General features: G+C 47.0%; 1 protein-coding gene across 2 annotated transcripts in view; it reads right to left on the bottom strand.

The window, feature by feature from the left end:
• Positions 1–22,897, bottom strand: part of PTPN1 (protein tyrosine phosphatase non-receptor type 1) — a 79,354-nt gene that overhangs the window by 24,322 nt on the left and 32,135 nt on the right. The window contains exon 2 of one of the 2 annotated variants that reach the window (XM_073580598.1): positions 14,360–14,450. The exons of the other annotated variant lie outside the window; for it this stretch is intronic. Within the exon in view, the coding sequence (XP_073436699.1) occupies positions 14,360–14,450 (91 nt within the window). The remainder of the gene's footprint in view (positions 1–14,359; positions 14,451–22,897) is intronic. 2 annotated transcript variants of the gene reach the window in all.

Raw genomic sequence — 22,897 nt, 5'->3', positions numbered from 1 at the left:
AAAACGAACGAGACATCGATTCACTGATCCACCTGACAAGGATCTAAAGTGAAGACACAGGGATGTCCTTCAGACTAGAGAAGTGTGGCCGGTTGGTAATAAAGAGAGGCAAGGTAGTCAAGATCGATGGAGTGAAATTACCAGCAGGGCACGTAGCAGAAGTACAGACGTGCTACAAGTATCTCAGCATCCCACAGGGATATAGTAACCATGATGAAGAGGCAAGGAAAGCAGCAACATCCAAATACCATCAAAGGGTAAACAAGTTCTGAAGAGCCAGCTCAATGGGAATAATAAAATCCGTGCCATCAATACATATGCCCTGCCAGTTTTCAGATACCCTGCTGGCATAGTGTGCTGGCCAAAAGAAGAGATGGATGCTGCAGATGTGAGGACACGAAAGCTCCTCACAATACATGGAGGTCTCCACAATCAGTCAAACACCCAAAGATTGTATACCAATAGAAAGGAGGGTGGTCGAGGCTTGATAAAGCATCCAAGCCACCATCATAGATGAAGCAAGGAGTATCCAGGAATACATCAGAAGAATGGCACCAAAAGATTAGATGCTGAGAGAAAGCATAAGGCAGCACAACAGATCTGGAAGGAAGTACAGGAACATGAAGCGCCATGGCAAGACATGCTGCTGCATGGGATGTACCATCAACAGATAATGGAGGTGGCTGACATGGATAAATCCTACCAATGGCTGGAGAAAGCTGAACTCCGAGACAGCACAGAGGCACTAATCACAGCGGCACAAGAGCAAGCACTAAGTACAAGATCCATAGAAGCAGGAATCTACCACACAAGACAAGACCCAAGGTGCAGACTATGCAAAGAAACAGTCCAACACATAGTGGCAGGATGGAAAATGCAAGCAGGAACAGCGTATATCGAACGCCACAAACAAGTAGCGGGAATTGTATACAGCAATACCTATGCAGCATATGGGCTAAGTCCCCCTAAGTCCAGGTGGGAGACCCCAGTGTTGGTGAATGAAAGGGCTAAAATCTTGTGGGACTTTAAGATCCAGACAGATAAGCAGGTGTTGGCTAATCAACCAGACATTGTCATAGTAGACAAGGATCAGAAGACAGCTATGATAATAGATGTGGCAGTGCCAAGTGACAGCAACATCAGAAGGAAGGACTATGAGAAGCTGGAGAAATACCAGGGCCTCAAAGGAGACCTGGAGAAGATGTGGAAGGTGAAGGCAACAGTGATTCCAGTGGTGATAGAAGCACATGGAGCAGTGACCCCTAAGTTGGAAGAATGGCTACAACAGTTCCCAGGAGCAACATAGCTCTGTCCAGAAAAGCGCAACTTTGGGAGCAACTAAGATCCCGCGCAGAACCCTCAAACTCCCAGGCCTCTGGTAGAGGACCCGAGAATGAGAAAGAACAACAAAGCCCACCTCCATTGGGGGGTAAGAAGGAAGTTTTATAATATATATAAATATATATATATATATATATATATATATATATATATATATATATATATATATATATATATATATATATAGAGAGAGAGAGAGAGAGAGAGAGAGAGAGAGAGAGAGAGAGTGTATATATAAACTGTGTTCCAATTATGCAAAAAGTTTAGGAGTGATAAGGTTAGAATTTTTTGGTTTGACATTTAAACTCATTGATGGTGATGTGTGTCAGGGCTCTTTATATCACTGAAAGCAATTGCAGATACCTGTGCAAATTAGTTTGGCAGGAGCGTCCAAATAAAGGCAAGACTACTTAAGAAGGCTGTTCCACATTATTACGCAGCCTACATTTTTTTGCCAAAATGGGAAAGAAGAAGGATGTGTCGGCTGCTGAGAAGCAACAAATTGTGGAGTATTTAGGTCAAGGCATGACTACAATCAACATTGCCAAGACACTTCATCGTGATTATCGCACAATCAAGAAGTATGTAGCCGATTCCCAGCACACACGTGTGCGTGCTGATAAGGAAAAATTGAGGACTCTTTCCAACAGGCAATTGCGTCAGGTTAAAAGAGCAGCTGCAAAAATGCCTTGTCAAAGCTGCAGACAAGTTTTTGAAGCTGCTGGTGCCTCCAACGTCCCCCGAACAACAAGATGCAGGGTCCTTCAGAGGTTTGCAGCTGGGCGTAAGCCATCCTGTCGACCACCTCTATCCACTGCACACAAGCAGAAACGGCTCCAGTGGGCCAAACGATACATGAAGACTGACTTCCAAACTGTTTTGTTCACCGATGAGTGCCGTGCAACGCTCGATGGTCCAGATGGATGGAGTGGAGGATGGCTGGTTGATGGACACCCCATGAAAACATGGCTAAGGCGCCAACAAGGAGGAGGTGGAGTAATGTTTTGGGCTGGAATCATGGGGAGAGAGATTGTCGGCCCCTTTAGGATCCCTGAAGGGGTAAAGATGAACTCCATAATCTATGTGGAGTTTCTAAAACAGCACTTCATGGAATGGTTCAAGAGGAAGAACCGTGCTTTCCGCAGCAAGATCATTTTCATGCATGATAATGCACCGTCTCATGCTGCAAATAACACATCTGCATCTCTGGCTGCTATGGGCATAAAAGAGGACAAACTTATGGTGTGGCCCCCATCTTCCCCTGACCTCACCCCCATTGAGAACCTCTGGAGCATCATCAAAAGGAGTGTCTATGATGGCGGGAGGCAGTTCACATCTAAGCAACAGCTCTGGGAGGGTATTCTGTCCACATGCAAAACAATTGAAGCGCAAACCATCCAAAAACTGACAAATTCAATGGACGAGATAGTTCAGAAGCTTCTTTCGAACAAGGGGTCCTATGTGCAAATGTAACATCACCTAGAATAAAGTTTTGACTTAAAAACTGTTTGGTTTCATTTTGTAATAAGCTGATAATGCTTATAATTTAACAATTGACCATTTTTTTCTTCAAAATAAAAATAAAAAAGGTTGAAAACTCTGTTGTGCATAATAATTTGGAACATGCATTTTGAGTGTTTCTTATTTTTAAAAATATACTGTTTTCATAGGCAGTTTGTTCAAAAACATTGCAATTCTACTAGAATATTAGATGACTGGAAAATAACAATGACTGCAATTCATATAGGTAATTTAGAGAAAATATGAGGAAATATTTTTTGCATAATAATTTGGAACACAGTGTAGAAACATGAAGTGTTATTACTTATGGAATCATGCCCTTGAAGAAGACAACATGTGACCAATAGGGGCAGTGTACAAAGACAAGAGGAGGGGGCCTAGGACTGATCCTTGAGGAACCCCAACAGTAAGGGGAAAATGAGAGGAGGAGGAGCCAGCAAAAGATACAGTAAAGGAGCGGTCAGAGACATAGGAGGAAAACCAGGAGAGAACGGTGTCCTTGATGCCAATGGAGCGGCGCATAGTGAGGAGGAGCTGGTGATCCATAGTGTCGAATGCTGCAGAGAGATCCAAGAGAACTATCATGGAGTAATGACCATTTGATTTATCTGTTAGTAGATCATTAGAGACTTTAGTGAGGGCAGTTTCAGTAGGGTGTAAAGAGCGGAAACCAGATTGGAGAGGGTCGAGAAGAGAGTTATCAAAGAGATAGCGGATAAGACGGGAGTGGACCAGGCGTTCCAGGAATTTAGAGATGAAGGGAAGATTAGAGACAGGTCTATAGTTAGCGGCACAGTTTTGGTCGAGGGATGGTTTTTTTTAAGTAGTGGATGTATGATGGCATGCTTAAATGAGGAGGGAAAGATACCAGAAGAGAGAGAGGTTAAATATTTTAGTTAGGTGAGGGGTGACAGCAGGGGAAAGGGACTGGAGTAGATCTGACGGAAATGGTTCACTGGTGCAAGTGGTTGGGCGAGAAGATGCAAGGAGCCTGCTTACTTCTTCTGTGACGGGTTCAAAATCAGAGAGTGAGCTAGATGCAGTGGGGGAGGGAGGACGGTGCATGGTATGAGGTGATTGGGAGATAATTTCCTGTCGGATCTGGTCAATTTTTTCTTTGAAGTAATTCACCAGATCATCAGCTCGAAGCTCCGTGGTTGGGGCCTGTACTCTTGGGTTGAGTAGAGAATGAAAAGTGTCAAAGAGACGTTTCGGGTTATTGGACAGTGAGGTGATGATGAGGGTGTTGAAATAGGTTTGTTTGGAGAGGTGAAGGGCAGTGTTGTATGTTCTAAGCATAAGCTTATAATGGATGAAATCTTCGTGTAGATTGGATTTTCTCCACAGACGTTCGGCGCACCTGGAGCACCGCTGCAGGAAACGTGTTTGCAGGGTGTGCCAGGGTTGTCGCCGTCTGTGTTGTGGTGTTCTATGTATTAGAGGAGCAAATTCATCCAGGGCACTTTGAAGTGTTTCATTGTAATGCTTCAATGCAGAATCAGGACATGAGAGGGAGGAGATAGGGGCCAATGAAGACTGCAAGTTCTTCATAAGTTTCTGGGTGTTAATGGCCTGTATGTTTCTATAAATATGGACAGTGGGGGTGACCTGAGCAGCCTGGCAGTTCTTGATAGAGAATGAAAGAAGGTTGTAGTCAGAGAGCGGGAGGGGAGTTCGCAAAATCATCCACTGCACAAAGCCGAGAGAAGACCAAGTCGAGGGAGTTTCCGTCTTCATGCGTTAGAGAATTAGTAAGCTGCGAAAGGCCAAACGAGGTTAGAGATAAAAAGGTGAGTAGCAGATGGGGAGAGGGGAAGAGCAATGCGGATATTGAAATCGCCCATGATGAGGGTAGGGATGTCACAGGAGAGAAAATGTGGAAGCCAAGTGGCAAAATGATCCAGGAACTGATGGGAGGGGCCGGGAGGACGATACACCACCACCACTCGCATGGAGAAGGGGGTGTAGAGTCTGATGGCATGGACCTCAAAAGAAGGGTACATTTTGGTGATAGGAGCAGACCAACGCCTCCACCTGCTCTGTTGTCTGATCTTGGGGTATGAGAGAAGTGTAGTCCACCATATGAAAGAGCAGCAGCAGCGGTAGTGTCTGACTGATGGATCCAGGTTTCAGTAAGAGCCAGAAGGTTAACAGAATTAGAAAGGAAGAAGTCATGAATGAAGGAGAGTTTGTTACACACTGAGCGAAAATTCCAAAGTGCACAATTAAGAGAGACAGATGGCATGCAGGGAATATTAATAAGATTACAGGAGTTTCTGAGTGTAGCAGTTTTGGGGTTTGACTTTCTATAACATGGGGGACCAGGGTTGGGAGCAATGTATCCTGCGACTAGGAGAAAAAGGATAGAAAGAGTGAGCAGATGGAGCGTGTGTGTGCGCGCGTATATAGAGAGCGTGTGTGTGCACGTATATAGAGAGCGTGTGTGCGTATATAGAGAGCATGTATGCCTGCGCATATAGAGAGCGAGTGTGTGTTTATATAGAGAGGGGGCGTATGTGTGCGTGCATATATAGAGAGCGTGTGTGTGCGTATATAGAGTGCGCATGCGTATATAGAGCGCGCAGGTGTGGGTATAGAGAGCGCGCGTGTGTGTACACAGAGGGCGCGTACATATGTATGTACGCACACAGAGGGCACGCGCGAGCATGTGTGTTCAGAGGGGGCACGCGCGTACACAGAGCGGGTGTGTATATAGCGTGCGTGCGTGCGCTGGTGTATAAAGTGTGTGTATGTGCATGTATATAGAGACAGTGTGTGTGTATATCGAGAGTTTGTGTATGAATGGGTGTGTAGAATATGTTTGTGTGTAGAGTCGGTGTGTATGTGTGTTTGTATGAAGAATGTATGTACAGTGCCTACAAGTAGTATTCAACCCCCTGCAGATTTAGCAGGTTTGATAAGATGCAAATAAGGTAGAGTCTTCAAACTTCACACAAGAGCAGGATTTATTAACAGATGCATAAATCTTACAAACCAAAAAGTTATATTGCTCAGTTAAATTTTAATAAATTTTAAACATAAAAGTGTGGGTCAATTATTATTCAACCCCTAGGTTTAATATTTTGTGGAATAACCCTTGTTTGCAATTACAGCTAATAATCGTCTTTTATAAGACCTGATCAGGCCGGCACAGGTCTCTGGAGTTATCTTGGCCCACTCCTCCATGCAGATCTTCTCCAAGTTATCTAGGTTCTTTGGGTGTCTCATGTGGACTTTAATCTTGAGCTCCTTCCACAAGTTTTCAATTGGGTTAAGGTCAGGAGACTGACTAGGCCACTCCAACACCTTGATTTTTTGCCTCTTGAACCAGGCCTTGGTTTTCTTGGCTGTGTGCTTTGGGTCGTTGTCTTGTTGGAAGATGAAATGATGACCCATCTTAAGATCCTTGATGGAGGAGCGGACGTTCTTGGCCAAAATCTCCAGGTAGGCCGTGCTATCCATCTTCCCATGGATGCGGACCAGATGGCAAGGCCCCTTGGCTGAGAAACAGCCCCACAGCATGATGCTGCCACCACCATGCTTGACTGTAGGGATGGTATTCTTGGGGTCATATGCAGTGCCATCCAGTCTCCAAACGTCACGTGTGTGGTTGGCACCAAGGATCTCGATCTTGGTCTCATCAGACCAGAGAACCTTGAACCAGTCTGTTTCAGAGTCCTCCAAGTGATCATGAGCAAACTGTAGACGAGCCTTGACATGACGCTTTGAAAGTAAAGGTACCTTACGGGCTCGTCTGGAACGGAGACCATTGCGGTGGAGTACGTTACTTATGGTATTGACTGAAACCAATGTCCCCACTGCCATGAGATCTTCCCGGAGCTCCTTCCTTGTTGTCCTTGGGTTAGCCTTGACTCTTCGGACAAGCCTGGCCTCGGCATGGGAGGAAACTTTCAAAGGCTGTCCAGGCCGTGGAAGGCTAACAGTAGTTCCATAAGCCTTCCACTTCCGGATGATGCTCCCAACAGTGGAGACAGGTAGGCCCAACTCCTTGGAAAGGGTTTTGTACCCCTTGCCAGCTTTGTGACCCTCCACGATCTTGTCTCTGATGGCCTTGGAATGCTCCTTTGTCTTTCCCATGTTGACCATGTATGAGTGCTGTTCACAAGTTTGGGGAGGGTCTTAAATAGTCAGAAAAGGCTGGAAAAAGAGATAATTAATCCAAACATGTGATGCTCATTGTTCTTTGTGCCTGAAATACTTCTTAATACTTTAGGGAACCAAACAGAATTCTGGTGGTTTGAGGGGTTGAATAATAAATGACCTTCTGAATAAACTTTTCACAATTTAAAAAAAAATTAAACAAAGAAATAACATTCTTTTTTGCTGCAGTGCATTTCACACTTCCAGGCTGATCTACAGTCCAAATGTCACAATGCCAAGTTAATTCCGAATGTGTAAACCTGCTAAATCTGCAGGGGGTTGAATACTACTTGTAGGCACTGTATAATGTGTGTGTACACTCACTGGCCACTTTATTAGGTACACCATGCTAGTAACGGGTTGGACCCCCTTTTGCCTTCAGAACTGCCTCAATTCTTCGTGGCAGAGATTCAACAAGGTGCTGGAAGCATTCCTCAGAGATTTTGGACCATATTGACATGATGGCATCACACAGTTGGCGCAGATTTGTCGGCTGCACATCCCTGATGCGAATCTCCCGTTCCACCACATCCCAAAGATGCTCTATTGGATTGAGATCTGGTGACTGAGGAGGCCATTTGAGTACAGTGAACTCATTGTCATGTTCAAGAAACCAATCTGAGATGATTCGAGCTTTATGACATGGCGCATTATCCTGCTGAAAGTAGCCATCAGATGCCTGTTCTTAGCTGAGAGGAGTGGTACCCAGTGTGGTCTTCTGCTGCTGTAGCCCATCTGCCTCAAAGTTCGACGCACTGTGCGTTCAGAGATGCTCTTCTGCCTACCTTGGTTGTAACGGGTGGCAATTTGAGTCACTGTTGCCTTTCTATCAGCTCGAACCAGTATGCCCATTCTCCTCTGACCTCTGGCATCAACAAGGCATTTCCGGCCACAGAACTGCCGCTCACTGGATTTTTTTTCTTTTTCGGACCATTCTCTGTAAACCCTAGAGATGGTTGTGCGTGAAAATCCCAGTAGATCAGCAGTTTCTGAAATTCTCAGACCAGCCCTTCTGGCACCAACAATCATGCCACGTTCAAAGGCACTCAAATCACCTTTCTTCCCCATACTGATGCTCGGTTTGAACTGCAGGAGATTGTCTTGACCATGTCTACATGCCTAAATGCACTGAGTTGCCGCCATGTGATTGGCTGATTAGAAATTAAGTCTTAACACACAGTTGGACAGGTGTACCTAATAAAGTGGCCAGTGAGTGTATATAGTGTGTGTAGAGTGTGTGATTTGCTTTTTCTTTATAAAATGTGTGTGTACAGTGTGTGTACATATAGAGTATTATATATATATATATATATATATATATATATATATATATATACACACACACACACATATATATATATATACAGAGAGAGAGAGAAGTGTGAGTGCATTCATGAAAAGGTTGGTGTGCTTTTAGTGTACAGAAAAAAAATAATATGTATTTATGTTATCTATCAATCTACACATACACACACCTACATACATACAGATTGTATTGTGGGGATGTGGCTCGCTTAGGTGCAGCGGGAGACAAATGTGAGACAGGTTCTTCCACAGTGCTTGCAGTTTATTCACGGCATAAACGCACAAGGCAACATAACAGCAAACAAATAGCCTTTTAGCTCAGGCAAAATAACACAATGTCCGTAGTTGTAGACTCAGAGCAGGAGTCTCAGCACACATGGGAGGTTTAGTCCTCCCCACACACAACTCCTTGGTTCAGGAGCAGGCCACATTATAAGGCTGTAGCCACACCCACGTTCCCAGCAGCTGACTGGTCACCTGACTGTGACCTCACCACAGGTCCTTCAAACAAAAACAATAACAATATCTGTTATGCTTTACTTCTGCCTTACATTATAGAGACAAGCCATTTATGAGACACATATCTCCCATCGATTACACGACCCTTAGCCCTGCCACATACCTCCCCCCTCTGCCTAAAGCCGTGGGGCTTGGCACTTTCACCTACCAGGCAAGGGATTCTGGAGAGGGCATCGGCATTCCCATGTAGCTTCCCGGCCCTATGCTCTACATGGAAGCTGAAGTCTTGTAGGGCTAAGAACCAGCGGGTGACCCTAGCATTCTTGCCCTTGGTTTCCCTCATCCACCTGAGTGGGGCATGGTCGGATATTAACCTAAACTTCCGTCCCACCAGGTAGTACCGTAATGTGTCCACTGCCCATTTTATGGCCAAACACTCCTTCTCTACAACTGAGTAATTTCTCTCACAAGAAGTCAACTTCCTACTCAAGTAGAGAACAGGATGCTCCTCCCCACGTATCTCTTGGGAAAGGACAGCTCCTACCCCGACATCTGAGGCATCTGTCTGGAGGACAAATTCACGTTTAAAGTCTGGGGCCACCAAAACGGGTTGCTTACAAAGCGCTCCCTTCATTTCTTGGAAGGCTGACTCTGCTTCTTCGGACCAGCAGACCATCACTGACTTTGTCCCTTTAAGCAGATCAGTTAGAGGTGCAGCCATTGTGGCGAAGTTTGGGATAAACCTCCTGTAATATCCCACAATCCCCAGGAAGGCTTTAACTTGCTTCTTTGACAGAGGTCTCGGCCATGTTTGAATTGCCTCCACTTTATTGATTTGGGGTTTGATCTCGCCACGCCCCACTACATATCCGAGGTACTTGGCTTCTTCTCTCCCCAAGGCACACTTCTTCGGGTTTATTGTAAACCCTGCCTCTCTTAGAGCGTCAAACACTGCTTGGACCTTTTCCAGGTGAGTCTCCCAGTCCGGGGTAAAGATGACGATATCATCCAGGTATGCAGCAGCGTATAGCTTATGAGGTGCAAGGATTCTATCCATCGCCCTCTGGAAGGTTGCTGGAGCTCCCTGTAGGCCAAACGGCATCCGGACATACTGGAAGCACCCGTCTGGTGTGGAGAATGCCGTCTTCTCCTTGGCTTCCTGTGCCATGGGGATCTGCCAATATCCCTTGGTCAGATCCAAAGTGGTTATGTACCTGGCAGGTCCAAGTCTCTCGATGAGCTCATCAACGCGTGGCATGGGATAAGCGTCGAACTTGGAGACCTCATTCAGCTTCCGGTAATCGTTGCAGAACCTCCATTCACCATCAGGTTTTGGGACCAGGACAATCGGGCTCGACCAGCCGCTCTTGGATTCCTCAATGACCCCGAGCTTCAACATACGCTGCACCTCCTTGGAGATTACCTCTCGCCGGGCCTCAGGAATACGATATGGTTTCACGTTCACCCGCACATGTGGCTCGGTCAGAATTTCGTGCTCCACCACCTTCGTGCACCCCGGCAACTCTGAGAACAGGTCCCGGTTTTTCTGGAGTAACTCCCGGCACTGCTGCTTCTGGGCCTTCGATAGAGTCTCCGCTATGGTAACGGCTCCAACCTCCCCTTCTAGGTTGCCCAGCAAGCACGGAGTTACCACTGGCTCTCTATCTTGCCACGGCTTGATAAGGTTAACATGGTAAACCTGGTATGGCTTCCGTCTTCCGGGTTGGTGGATCTTGTAGTTTACGTCTCCCAGTTTCTCCACCACCTCATATGGCCCTTGCCACTTGGCCAAGAACTTACTTTCCACCGTCGGGATTAGCACGAGAACTCGGTCTCCCGGATTGAACTGCCTCACTCTGGCTGACCGGTTGTAGACCCTGGCCTGAGCCTCTTGTGCCTGGCGGAGATGTTCTTTAACAATGGGCATCACCTTTGCAACCCTCTGCTGCATCAGTGCCACATGCTCAATGACGCTTCTGTGGGGCGTGACTTCGGCTTCCCAGGTTTCCTTGGCTATATCTAGGAGACCTCGCGGATGCCGGCCGTACAGAAGCTCGAAGGGGGAGAACCCCGTGGAGGCCTGGGGAACTTCACGGATAGAAAACAGTAAATACGGTAAGAGACAATCCCAGTCTCTACCATCTTCCTCTATGACTTTTCTCAGCATGCTCTTCAGGGTCTTGTTAAACCTCTCAACAAGGCCATCTGACTGTGGATGGTACACTGAAGTCCTCAGCTGGGAAATTTGCAAGACTCTGCACAATTCTCTCATCACCTTGCTCATAAAAGGTGTCCCCTGGTCGGTCAGGATCTCCTTCGGCAAACCCGTCCGGGAAAACACATGGACCAGCTCACGGGCTATACTCTTCGCAGAGGAGTTTCTCAGGGGAATGGCCTCAGGATAGCGTGTGGCATAGTCCAGGATGACTAATATATACTGATGGCCCCGAGCTGATTTAACTAAGGGACCGACCAAGTCCATGGCAATTCTCTCAAATGGCACCTCAATAATGGGCAGTGGCACAAGAGGGTTCCGAAAATGAGATGTGGGGGCAGTTAACTGACATGTCGGGCAGGACCTGCAATAGTTTACTATTTCCCGGTGACACCCAGGCCAATAGAACCTCTGTACAATCCGTTCCTGGGTTTTTTCCTCCCCCAGGTGTCCCCCCAAGATATGTGAATGGGCCATGTCCAACACTTTTCGTCTATAGGGGCCTGGTACTATTAACTGCTCTGCCACCTCCTCCCTTATTTTCGTGACCCGGTACAACAATTCCCCACTCAACATAAAATGGGGAAACCTTGTGTCTGCTCCCGGCTCTTGTGCAACCCCATTAATGACGGTGACATTGTTAAAGGCTTCCCTTAGTGTGGGGTCCCTATGTTGGGCAGTCCCAAAATTCTCCCCGGCCACCCCTAACTCCGGGATGTCAGGTACAGGGGACCCTTCCTCTTCATCCCCAACAAGGACACATAAAGGGAACTCGTCTGCCTCTGGTGGTGGCGATACCTCAGTGGGGTGGATTGGTTCCCTGCTCTTGCTAGCACACTCAGAACCCATCCCCCACAGATCCCAAAACAGACAGAAATCCCGGCCAATAATTATGGGATGCAACAAGTCTCGAACAACGCCAACTTCATGCGACTCGGTGCCATGCGCCGTTTCAATCTTCACCCTAGCCATAGGGTAGTCCTTTGCATCGCCATGTATGCACCGAACACCAATCTTTTTACCCGGGAGTATGTTTAGAGGAAAACTGGCCCTCACAAGTGTCACCAAGCTCCCGGAGTCCAGAAGCGCCATTACTGTTCGACCGTTCACCTTCACGGGACACGCTTGTGGCCCCTTGTTAGGTAGCGAGTTCACACTGCAAGCTGGATATGCGTAGTATGAACTACGGCGTCCCATGCTGCAGTCCATCTGCTCGGTGGTCTGGGGACAACGGGCCGCTATATGTCCTGGCCCATGACACTTCCAGCAAATAACACCCGAGGGGACCTTGGGCACCGCCTCCCCCGCCCCTTTTGACCTTGGATGCAGCACCCCTTTTTGTGACTCCGCCCCCTGCTGGGACCCCCAATATGGAATGGGCTGCTTCCCCAAGGAACCTTCCATCCCCTGGTATCTCTCGACCAGCCCAACCAGTTCATCAGCATTTTGGGGATCACCCTGGGCAACCCAAGTCTGTAGAGGTCTCGGCAGAGAATGCACAAACCGATCCATCACAACTCGCTCTACCATCTGTGCAGGGGAAGCCGACTCTGGCTGCAGCCATTTCTGGACCAGGTGCAACAGGTCAAACATTTGGGAGCGCGGGGGTTTGTCCCGGTGATAGGCCCAACGATGCACTCTCTGTGCCCTGGTAGTCATTGTTACCCCCAAGCGGGCGAGAATTTCCGCTTTTAATTTGGGATACTCTCTGGCATCTTGTACCGTCAGGTCAAAGTACGCCTTCTGGGGCTCCCCCGTTAGGTAAGGGGCCAGTACCTCCGCCCACCGCTCTGGCTGAAGTTTTTCCCTCTCAGCCACCCTCTCAAACACCGTCAGGAAGGCCTCCACATCATCCTCAGGGGTCATTTTTTGTAATGCGCGTCTTACCGCCTTCTCGACGTCGGTGGCATCAGCCCGACCTGGTGTTGGGGCGCTCGTCCTGCCCTCCTGGATGGCGGTTGCCAGAAGCTGCATCTGCTGCCGTTGTTCCTGCTGGCTTTGCTGGAACTGCTGCCGCTGCTCCTGCTGGCTTTGCTGGATCTGCTGTAACAACAGCTTGTTGGTTTCCTGCTGCAGTGCCTGGGACTGGACCAGGTGTTTCATGAGGTCCTCCATGATTCCAGGCAATGCTTGTTGCCCCGCTGCAAACTTCACCCAGGACATGCAGCAACTGTCTCAAGTCTCTGCTGGGACCGCTGCCCACACGTGTACCACCAATTGTGGGGATGTGGCTCGCTTAGGTGCAGCGGGAGACAAATGTGAGACAGGTTCTTCCACAGTGCTTGCAGTTTATTCACGGCATAAACGCACAAGGCAACGTAACAGCAAACAAATAGCCTTTTAGCTCAGGCAAAATAACACAATGTCCGTAGTTGTAGACTCAGAGGAGGAGTCTCAGCACACATGGGAGGTTTAGTCCTCCCCACACACAACTCCTTGGTTCAGGAGCAGGCCACATTATAAGGCTGTAGCCACACCCACGTTCCCAGCAGCTGACTGGTCACCTGACTGTGACCTCACCACAGGTCCTTCAAACAAAAACAATAACAATATCTGTTATGCTTTACTTCTGCCTTACATTATAGAGACAAGCCATTTATGAGACACATATCTCCCATCGATTACACGACCCTTAGCCCTGCCACAGTGTATACATATGTGTGAGTGTGTTTATATACAGAGTGTGTGCATTGATAGGGTTGGTGTGCCTTTTGGCTCTTCATATTATCAAGAGAAAAGAAAAAAAATCACCACAATTGTACACTTTAAAATGGATATTAAAATGAAGAAAAAGGAGCAGTTCTTAAAGGATGTCTGTTTTTCTTCCGTTCTACAAGGATCTTTTCCATCAGATGACGCCTTGCCGTGTGAGCGCAGCTTCAGAGGTAGGTCCGGTGTGTACACATCACAAAGCATTGTACACATTGTGATGAGAGCGGTCAGGGAATGATGGGAGTTATAGTTTTACAACAATCGCAGAGCCACAGATTACTGGTCTAAGCCGGCTACAACTGTAGCAAACCCTCACTGGATGCATACAACGAAGGCTTACGTTTGCTACCGATGGTCAGGGATGGCAAACACAGACTCAACTATTCCAAGGTTGCAGCCAGTGATTGTGGAATGGTGAAGGCAACGGGGCGCTCTGCTTTGTATCATTTATCTGGCGATCTGCGGATGAGGAGGTGATGATACAAAATGTCTACGTGCGCACAGCCGGGGCGCTAACACCCCTGGGGACCAGCAAACATCTGAAGCTTCCAGATTCTTTACATAGATATTGGCCTGGGGCTCTGACAGATATCCACAGGGACTGATGCTCTCAGAAGAGACATGCGGGGTGGCGTGGGCACTTACACGGGCTGACGTCTCGGTAGCGGTTGCGGGTCTTGTTATCGGGCAGTCGGGCCACTTTACAGGGAAAGTCGCTGGCTTCATTGCGGATTTCCTGCAAGAGAGAAGAGAAAACGTTTAGGTGGACGGCGTCAACAATCCTTCTTTTGGTAACTCATCATGTACTGCGCAGGGTCCAAAATAATCCCACCTTGTAAGTACTGTCCTCCACAGATCAATGACCTAGAAAGTACAGTAATAGGGCAAGGGTCTGCTCCACGGCAAGAGCTCATATGTTCTCCTGATGGGCTCCAAATTGTGGCTCTCCAGCTGGTACTAAACTACAACTCCCATCAGACTCCGAGCTGTAGCGTGTCCATAGCTGGAGAGTCACCAGTAGGAGACAACTGCCCTGGCGTGCCAGACCGGTGAGTTTAGAGCTCGTCCTGTTCACACCGCTGCAGGTTCCCAGTTTCTTGCACTGTTTGTTTGGCATAAAAGCCTTTTCCCGTTTTGGGAACACAGCACCTGTGCAGCATTATAGGGGATAACAATAGAAATAATCCAGCACTGTGCAGGTGAATTTTCGGTCACACTTCTAATTCAAGTGTCTCCACATGCAAGAAATGGGTGACGAAAAACAGTGCGGACGGAGACAACGCTGCCCGATGCCCTAGAGGATGCTGCAACGTGTGCCCAGGCTGCCACAAGAGCAAGTCTGGATGATTTATAGAGGAAGTGCTCAGTGAGTGCAGCTATATTCCTCCTCTGGGGCACTAAATGCGTCACTCATGCAAATGACAACATGTATGGGAAACATAACAGAAGTAGACGAACGAAGAGCAGGAGGCTTGAGCAAACCGGCATATTCCACAAAGAGCAGCAAGTCTTCGTGCAACAAATCAGAAAGAAAACGTCCAATCCATAGAGCTCTGCTGCATAATGAAGAAGGTCATTTCTGACAGCGCTGACATCAGTCACACCGACAACGCCCACAGTCCATATAATCTAACGGCCCAGCTAAGCTGAGCTCCACTGCAAGGGAAGGCTGGCTGTCTCTACCCCAGAAGGCTGCACGGGCTGCTATATAGGGCACACTGAAAGCTCAGCAAAGACACTGAAAAGCTGGGAGACTCCACCTCTGAAGTTGCAGAATAGTGAGTGCAGCTCTGGAGTATAATACAGGATGTAACTCAGGATCAGTGCAGGATAAGTAATGTAATGTATGTACACAGTGACTGCACCAGCAGAATAGTGAGTGCAGCTCTGGAGTATAATACAGGGTGTAACTCAGGATAAGTAATGTAATGTATGTACACAGTGACTGCACCAGCAGAATAGTGACTGCAGCTCTGGAGTATAATACAGGATGTAACTCAGGATCAGTACAGGATAAGTAATGTATGTACACAGTGACTGCACCAGAAGAATAGTGAGTGCAGCTCTGGAGTATAATACAGGATGTAACTCAGGATCAGTACAGGATCAGTAATGTAATGTATGTACACAGTGACTCCACCAGCAGAATAGTGAGTGCAGCTCTGGAGTATAACACAGGATGTAACTCAGGATCAGTACAGGATTAGTAATAATTATGCAAATTGTCTCTTCAGAGAGGAAGAGGAATAGAACTCTAGTGCCACCTATTAACTAGGCTCGTTAAAGGGTCAACATTGACTTTTAGGATTGCTACCTCCAATAGGAGGCACTAGAGTTCTAGTCCTCTTCCTCTCTGAAGAGACGATTTGCATAATTAGCATATTTCCCAGAGGAGCATTGCGGCTTTAAGTCTCCTCACCTCGACATGCTTAGCATGTAATTCTCCGCAAGGAGAAATGATACCTCTTGGATATAGGATTAGTAATGTATGTACACAGTGACTCCACCAGCAGAATAGTGAGTGCAGCTCTGGGGTATAAAACAGGATGTAACTCAGGATCAGTATAGGATAAGTAATGTAATGTATGTACACAGTGACTGCACCAGCAGAATAGTGAGTGCAGCTCTGGAGTATAATACAGGATGTTACTCAGGATCAGTACAGCATAAGTAATGTAATGTATGTAGACAGTGACTCCTCCAGCAGAATAGTGAGTGCAGCTCCGGAGTATAATACAGGCTGTAACTCAGGATCAGCACAGGATCAGTAATGTAATTTATGTACACAGTGACTGCACCAGCAGAATAGTGAGTGCAGCTCTGTAGTATAATACAGGATGTAACTCAGGATCAGTACAGGATAAGTAATGTAATGTATGTACACAGTAACTGCACCAGCAGAATAGTGAGTGCAGATCTGGAGTATAATACAGGATGTAACTCAGGATCAGTACAGGATAAGTAATGTAATGTATGTACACAGTGACTGCACCAGCAGAATAGTGAGTGCAGCTCTGGAGTATAATACAGGATGTAAATCAGGATCAGTACAGGATAAGTAATGTAATGTATGTACACAGTGACTGCACCAGCAGAATTGTGAGTGCAGCTCTGGAGTATAATACAGGATAAGTAGTGTATGTACACAGTGACTCCACCAGCAGAATAGTGAGTGCAGTTCTAGGATATATTACATGCTGTAGATGACTTACAAGATCCCATTACGTCTTTGTAAAGCAGGAATTTAGAAACGTCTGAGCTTGCATGTACACCTTGAGCATTTTTTTTTCTTTTTCCACTGAAGTTAGAGAGGAAACAGAATGTGAAGAAAAAAAAAAGCACAGCTAACAGGCAGTGAGGAGGGATCAGCAGGGGTTGCATAAGTTAGTGCACTGTGTGAATAATCATACTCTATTCAGTATTACAGGCGCCATTGCTCATTAGAGTCAGAATGACATCATTATAACGTAGATATTATCCTATTCCCCGCCACCAACCCCATCATAAACCAATTCCTCAATCACAAGGGGGGAATTAGGGAGGCTGTGCTTACAAAAATTCTGCAGAAATTCAGTTCACATATTTTCTGACAGATGAAAAATCAGTCGAGAAATCTAATAAAGACAGAATATTTCACTGGTCACTTTAATGGGGAATAATTGAGGTCTGGGTAGTGTCACCTCCCTTCCTGCGCTCATTTGTAGTACATACAAGACTATTACAGGGGGCGACACTGAGCAATAAGATAATGCTCCACCCTGAATTATAATGGGAACGTCTGGCAGACGCCATAATATAGGGGAATTTATCAGAACCACAACTTAGCAGCCAGACGTATAGGAAGGGGTGCAATTAGATGGACTGTGAGGGTTACTGGCCCTTTAAAAAAAAAAATGAAAATAAAACTAAAGCAGAAGAATCTTGAGAATAGAGGTCGGTTTCCCTTTAAGACTTTCGAGCAGCGAAGTTACTGGAACTTGCTGTAAAACCACAATAAGTCGACTTCTAAGTAGAACATAAAGATGATCACATTTCTATTCCTGGAAAGTAGATCGGTCAATAAGATTATCATCTATTAAGACCAGTCCCATGACAGCATGCGTCTTCAGAGGCGTGAACCGGCACCTGGGCTGTGCAGCTAATACGGCTGCAGAACTTTCCACAAGACGAAAAACACTGCAAAAAGATGTCAATAACTGTGAGCGGCGCCATAAACGGCAGGGCAAAATGGTGCCGCCTGCACCAATAGCGTGGGCTGCAATGTTCTGGATGGGGGCAAGTTTAAGGAAATGTTCCCACGGTGGTGCAAAAATACAGCAAATTTGCCGGTGGTTAGTCGAGTGCTGAAAATTTGCTGTATTTTACAGCATCAGCAAAAAGCCTGAGATTATCAGGAAATATTGGTCCTGGGTGCAGGTTGGTATGAATAAAACTGTGCTACAGTCGCCAACTCAGAGTCCACCGGCGAGTTTATGCCGCTGCTCACGGTGTCAGCCAATCAGTGAGCTCGGCCAACGTACAGGAAAGGTCCAGCTCAGAGCCGCTGGGCTCACGGACAGGCTACTGCCATGAAGTCAGCAAGCAACCAATGACAGACACGAAGAGCAGCGGCGGAGACTCACCGATGGACCTGGGAAGGGTGAGTGTAGCTCGGATTGCTTTTTATGCCAAACAGCAATTACCGTATTCATGAAAGTGGACAAAATGTTTTAGAAATGTCTTGCACTTACAGCAAACAAAAATGAAAGGAGTTGCATTTTTAAAATCCGTGTGAATTGAGCGAAGTGCGGCTTCACATTTATCACAAAGTAAGCGGCCACTGTGGCTACCTGGCACCAGACATGTTCCCAGGACAAAGTCGAGGCCATCACGCCGTATATGAGGCCACATTAATGCCAACTGTGTGGGAATCTACAGTAAATCACCGAGAACATAAACCATTTGCATTCACAGTCAATGGCAGCTGGAGGTCTGGTGACGGATCCTGATGTTTTCCGATAAGAATCCCCCAATAATCTACTATCCGCTACACGTCTACTGCTGTGGGAAACTACAGCTACTAAGTTATTCCCCCAAACACAGCGAGATAAGCGGAGCCAGGTGTCCGGCATCTGCCCACTACATCCACGGAAAACGCTGGCATTTAGGAGAGCGAAGCATGTTAATGGGGTGTCTATGATCAGCACACTTGGCCAGTGTCTGCGGGATCTGTACACAGTCCAGGGTATTACAAGCAGGACTTCTCACGATAGGTGGGAGTCAGGGACCTTTGGTCTAGTGTGAGGGTTTTCCAAGAGTGGGTAAGAATGATGTCAATCACAGGACCACCGACTGCAGTGACAGGGGGAGCACTTCCCTGTCCGTTGGGTTAGATAAAATAGTAAAACTGCCAGGATTGGAGATCGCGCTGATCCCGGCCGCTATAGTTGACATCCACCACTGCAGCGCCATGTGTGTACACCTCATGTCATGGCCCACAAGCCTGTGTCATACATGCTGCAGTGCTGCGAAAGCAAGACTACAACAAGATGGACTTTAAGTACTTGAGTTTAGGCAATATTGTTCCCATTCATTGACAGCGACCATAAATGTTGAAAACTTTTTTTTTCCAGAAGGCAGAACCCGTCCTGTCAGGCTGCTTCCTCCATTTACATGTACGGTACAGAACCCATCAATAGCACGAGACACCCGAGCAGTGACATCCCATCCTGACAGATCAAGACTGGTCCGGAAAAAACAAATACTTGTGGTCAGCTGCTGATAAGATGGTAACCAGGGAAGTCTCTGCCTGTGCCGCTACGAGGGCGGAGGGAGAAGGGCACTGTATACATCGACTGCCATCCATCCGTCAATCAACTGACCTAAAAGGAAGGCTTGCAGGACGCGGCCTTACTCTTTTAATGACAGGCTTAAACCATATTTTTGCAATATGCGACCATGGGAAAGTTGGGTGAAGACCAGTACGGCTGCCATTACTGGACCAAAACAGAATGTGCTGCCATTTAGGGTTCTGGGAAAGTTGGGATATATTACTAAGGAAAGACTACCCAAGTATGTGATACCCCAGGGCCTGCCCAATGTAGGAGCCATCTTCTCCTCCTGCTCCCTGCCGAGCCTGTGCAATATGTTCAGTGCATTCCAGACATGGAGAGGTGAGCGGCAGGAATCTGACAGCGCAGGCTGAGACTTGCTCATCTATCGCAGGAGGAGATCTTGGACTTCTTCCAGTGTTAGTACAAACAAGCAGCGTGCGGACCAAGAACCTCATCATCTCCAAGACTACAAAGTACACAAAAGAGCCGTCTCCAATGATGGTAATAGTTATAGGAGCGCAATACATCGGCTATGGGGGGTCCCGTCACATTTCACCACTCTGACCCAGCCACTTAGGTAATACGTTTTTACAATGTTTCCTATGATCAGATACATCAGGGATGACTGAGGACAGCTGGAGAGACAGTGCACAGGAGACCTGGACATGTAAGGTCATCAATATTTCCCCAGGAAATGGGTGGAGGTGAATGGTACCAAGGAGGAAGGGTGGAGCGTCTGGGAACCAGAGGAGGTCAGAGGAGGACGATTCATGGGGAAAGAAAATGAGAAATAACCCAATGTAAAGAGTCAGGTCAGGACAGAGAAGCCATGGCCATCACCCTGCGCTCACTGCAGACAATCGATAAAGCAGCATACATTACACTGCACATCAGTCCTGGGGACGGGACAAAACAGCAGTAAGTTATCAGTCCCTACAGAAGGAATGGAAATACCAATAACACAGTGCAACATGGCACCTAATGTTTTTCTATGGAGTGGGAAGTCAACGGAAATTACAGGCATACGAACAAGCTACATGGACTGTGTGACCTCACTGTACTCAAGTGACATCATCCAATCACATATTGGCCAGCTACATGGACTGTGTAACCTCACTGTACTCATTGGGTGACATCATCCAACCATATATTGGTCCGTTACATGGACTGTGTGACCTCACTGTCCTCATCAAGTGACATCATCCAATCACATATTGGCCCGCTACATGGACTGTGTGACCTCACTGCACTCATCAAGTGACATCATCCAATCACATATTGGCACACTACATGGACTGTGTGACCTCACTGCACTCATCAAGTGACATCATCTAATCACATATTGGTCCGCTACATGGACTGTGTGACCTCACTGCACTCATCAAGTGACATCATCCAATCACATATTGGCACGCTACATGGACTGTGTGACCTCACTTTACGCATCGGGTGACATCATCCAATCACATATTGGCCTGCCACATGGACTGTGTGACCTCATTGTACTCTACGGGTGACATCATCCAATCGCTTATTGGCACGCTACATGGACTTTGTGACCTCACTGCACTCATCAAGTGACATCATCTAATCACATATTGGTCCGCTACCTGGACTGTGTGACCTCACTGTACTCAACAAGTTACATCATCCAATCACATATTGACCCGTTACATGGACTGTGTGACCTCACTGTACTCATCAAGTGACATCATCTAATCACATATTGGTTCGCTACCTGGACTGTGTGACCTCACTGTACTCATTGGGTGACATCATCTAATCACATATTGGTCCGCTACCTGGACTGTGTGACCTCACTGTACTCATGGTGTGACATCATCCAATCACATATTGGCCAGCTACATGGACTGTGTGACCTCACTGTACTCATCAAGTGACATCATCCAATCACATATTGGCCCGCTACATGGACTGTGTGACCTCACTGTACTCAACAAGCTACATCATCCAATCACATATTGGACCGCTACATGGACTGTGTGACCTCACTGTACTCATTGGGTGACATCATCCAATCACATATTGGTCCGCTACCTGGACTGTGTGACCTCACTGTACTTATTGGGTGACATCATCCAATCACATATTGGCCGGCTACCTGGACTGTGTGACCTCACTGTACTCATTGGGTGACATCATCCAATCACATATTGGCCCGCCACATGGACTGTGTGACCTCACTGTACTCATTGGGTGACATCATCCAATCACATATTGGCCAGCTACATGGACTGTGTGACATCACTGTACTCATCAAGTGACATCATCCAATCACATATTGGCCCGCTACATGGACTGTGTGACCTCACTGTACTCAACAAGCTACATCATCCAATCACATATTGGACCGCTACATGGACTGTGTGACCTCACTGTACTCATCAAGTGACATCATGCAATCACATATTGGTCCGCTACCTGGACTGTGTGACCTCACTGTACTTATTGGGTGACATCATCCAATCACGTATTGGCCGGCTACCTGGACTGTGTGACCTCACTGTACTCATTGGGTGACATCATCCAATCACATATTGGCCCGCTACATGGACTGTGTGACCTCACTGCACTCATCAAGTGACATCATCCAATCACATATTGGCCCGCTACATGGACTGTGTGACCTCACTTTACGCATCAAGTGACATCATCCAATCACATATTGGCCTGCCACATGGACTGTGTGACCTCATTGTACTCTACGGGTGACATCATCCAATCGCTTATTGGCACGCTACATGGACTTTGTGACCTCACTGCACTCATCAAGTGACATCATCTAATCACATATTGGTCCGCTACCTGGACTGTGTGACCTCACTGTACTCAACAAGTTACATCATCCAATCACATATTGACCCGTTACATGGACTGTGTGACCTCACTGTACTCATCAAGTGACATCATCTAATCACATATTGGTTCGCTACCTGGACTGTGTGACCTCACTGTACTCATTGGGTGACATCATCTAATCACATATTGGTCCGCTACCTGGACTGTGTGACCTCACTGTACTCATGGTGTGACATCATCCAATCACATATTGGCCAGCTACATGGACTGTGTGACCTCACTGTACTCATCAAGTGACATCATCCAATCACATATTGGCCCGCTACATGGACTGTGTGACCTCACTGTACTCAACAAGCTACATCATCCAATCACATATTGGACCGCTACATGGACTGTGTGACCTCACTGTACTCATTGGGTGACATCATGCAATCACATATTGGTCCGCTACCTGGACTGTGTGACCTCACTGTACTTATTGGGTGACATCATCCAATCACATACTGGCCCGCTAAATGGACTGTGACCTCACTGTACTCATCAAGTG

The sequence above is a fragment of the Dendrobates tinctorius genome, unplaced genomic scaffold, assembly GCF_039654945.1.
Source record: "Dendrobates tinctorius isolate UK_male_01 unplaced genomic scaffold, ASM3965494v1 ptg000065l, whole genome shotgun sequence".
NCBI lineage: Eukaryota > Metazoa > Chordata > Amphibia > Anura > Dendrobatidae > Dendrobates > Dendrobates tinctorius.
This window is presented reverse-complemented; position numbering and strand designations above follow the sequence as displayed.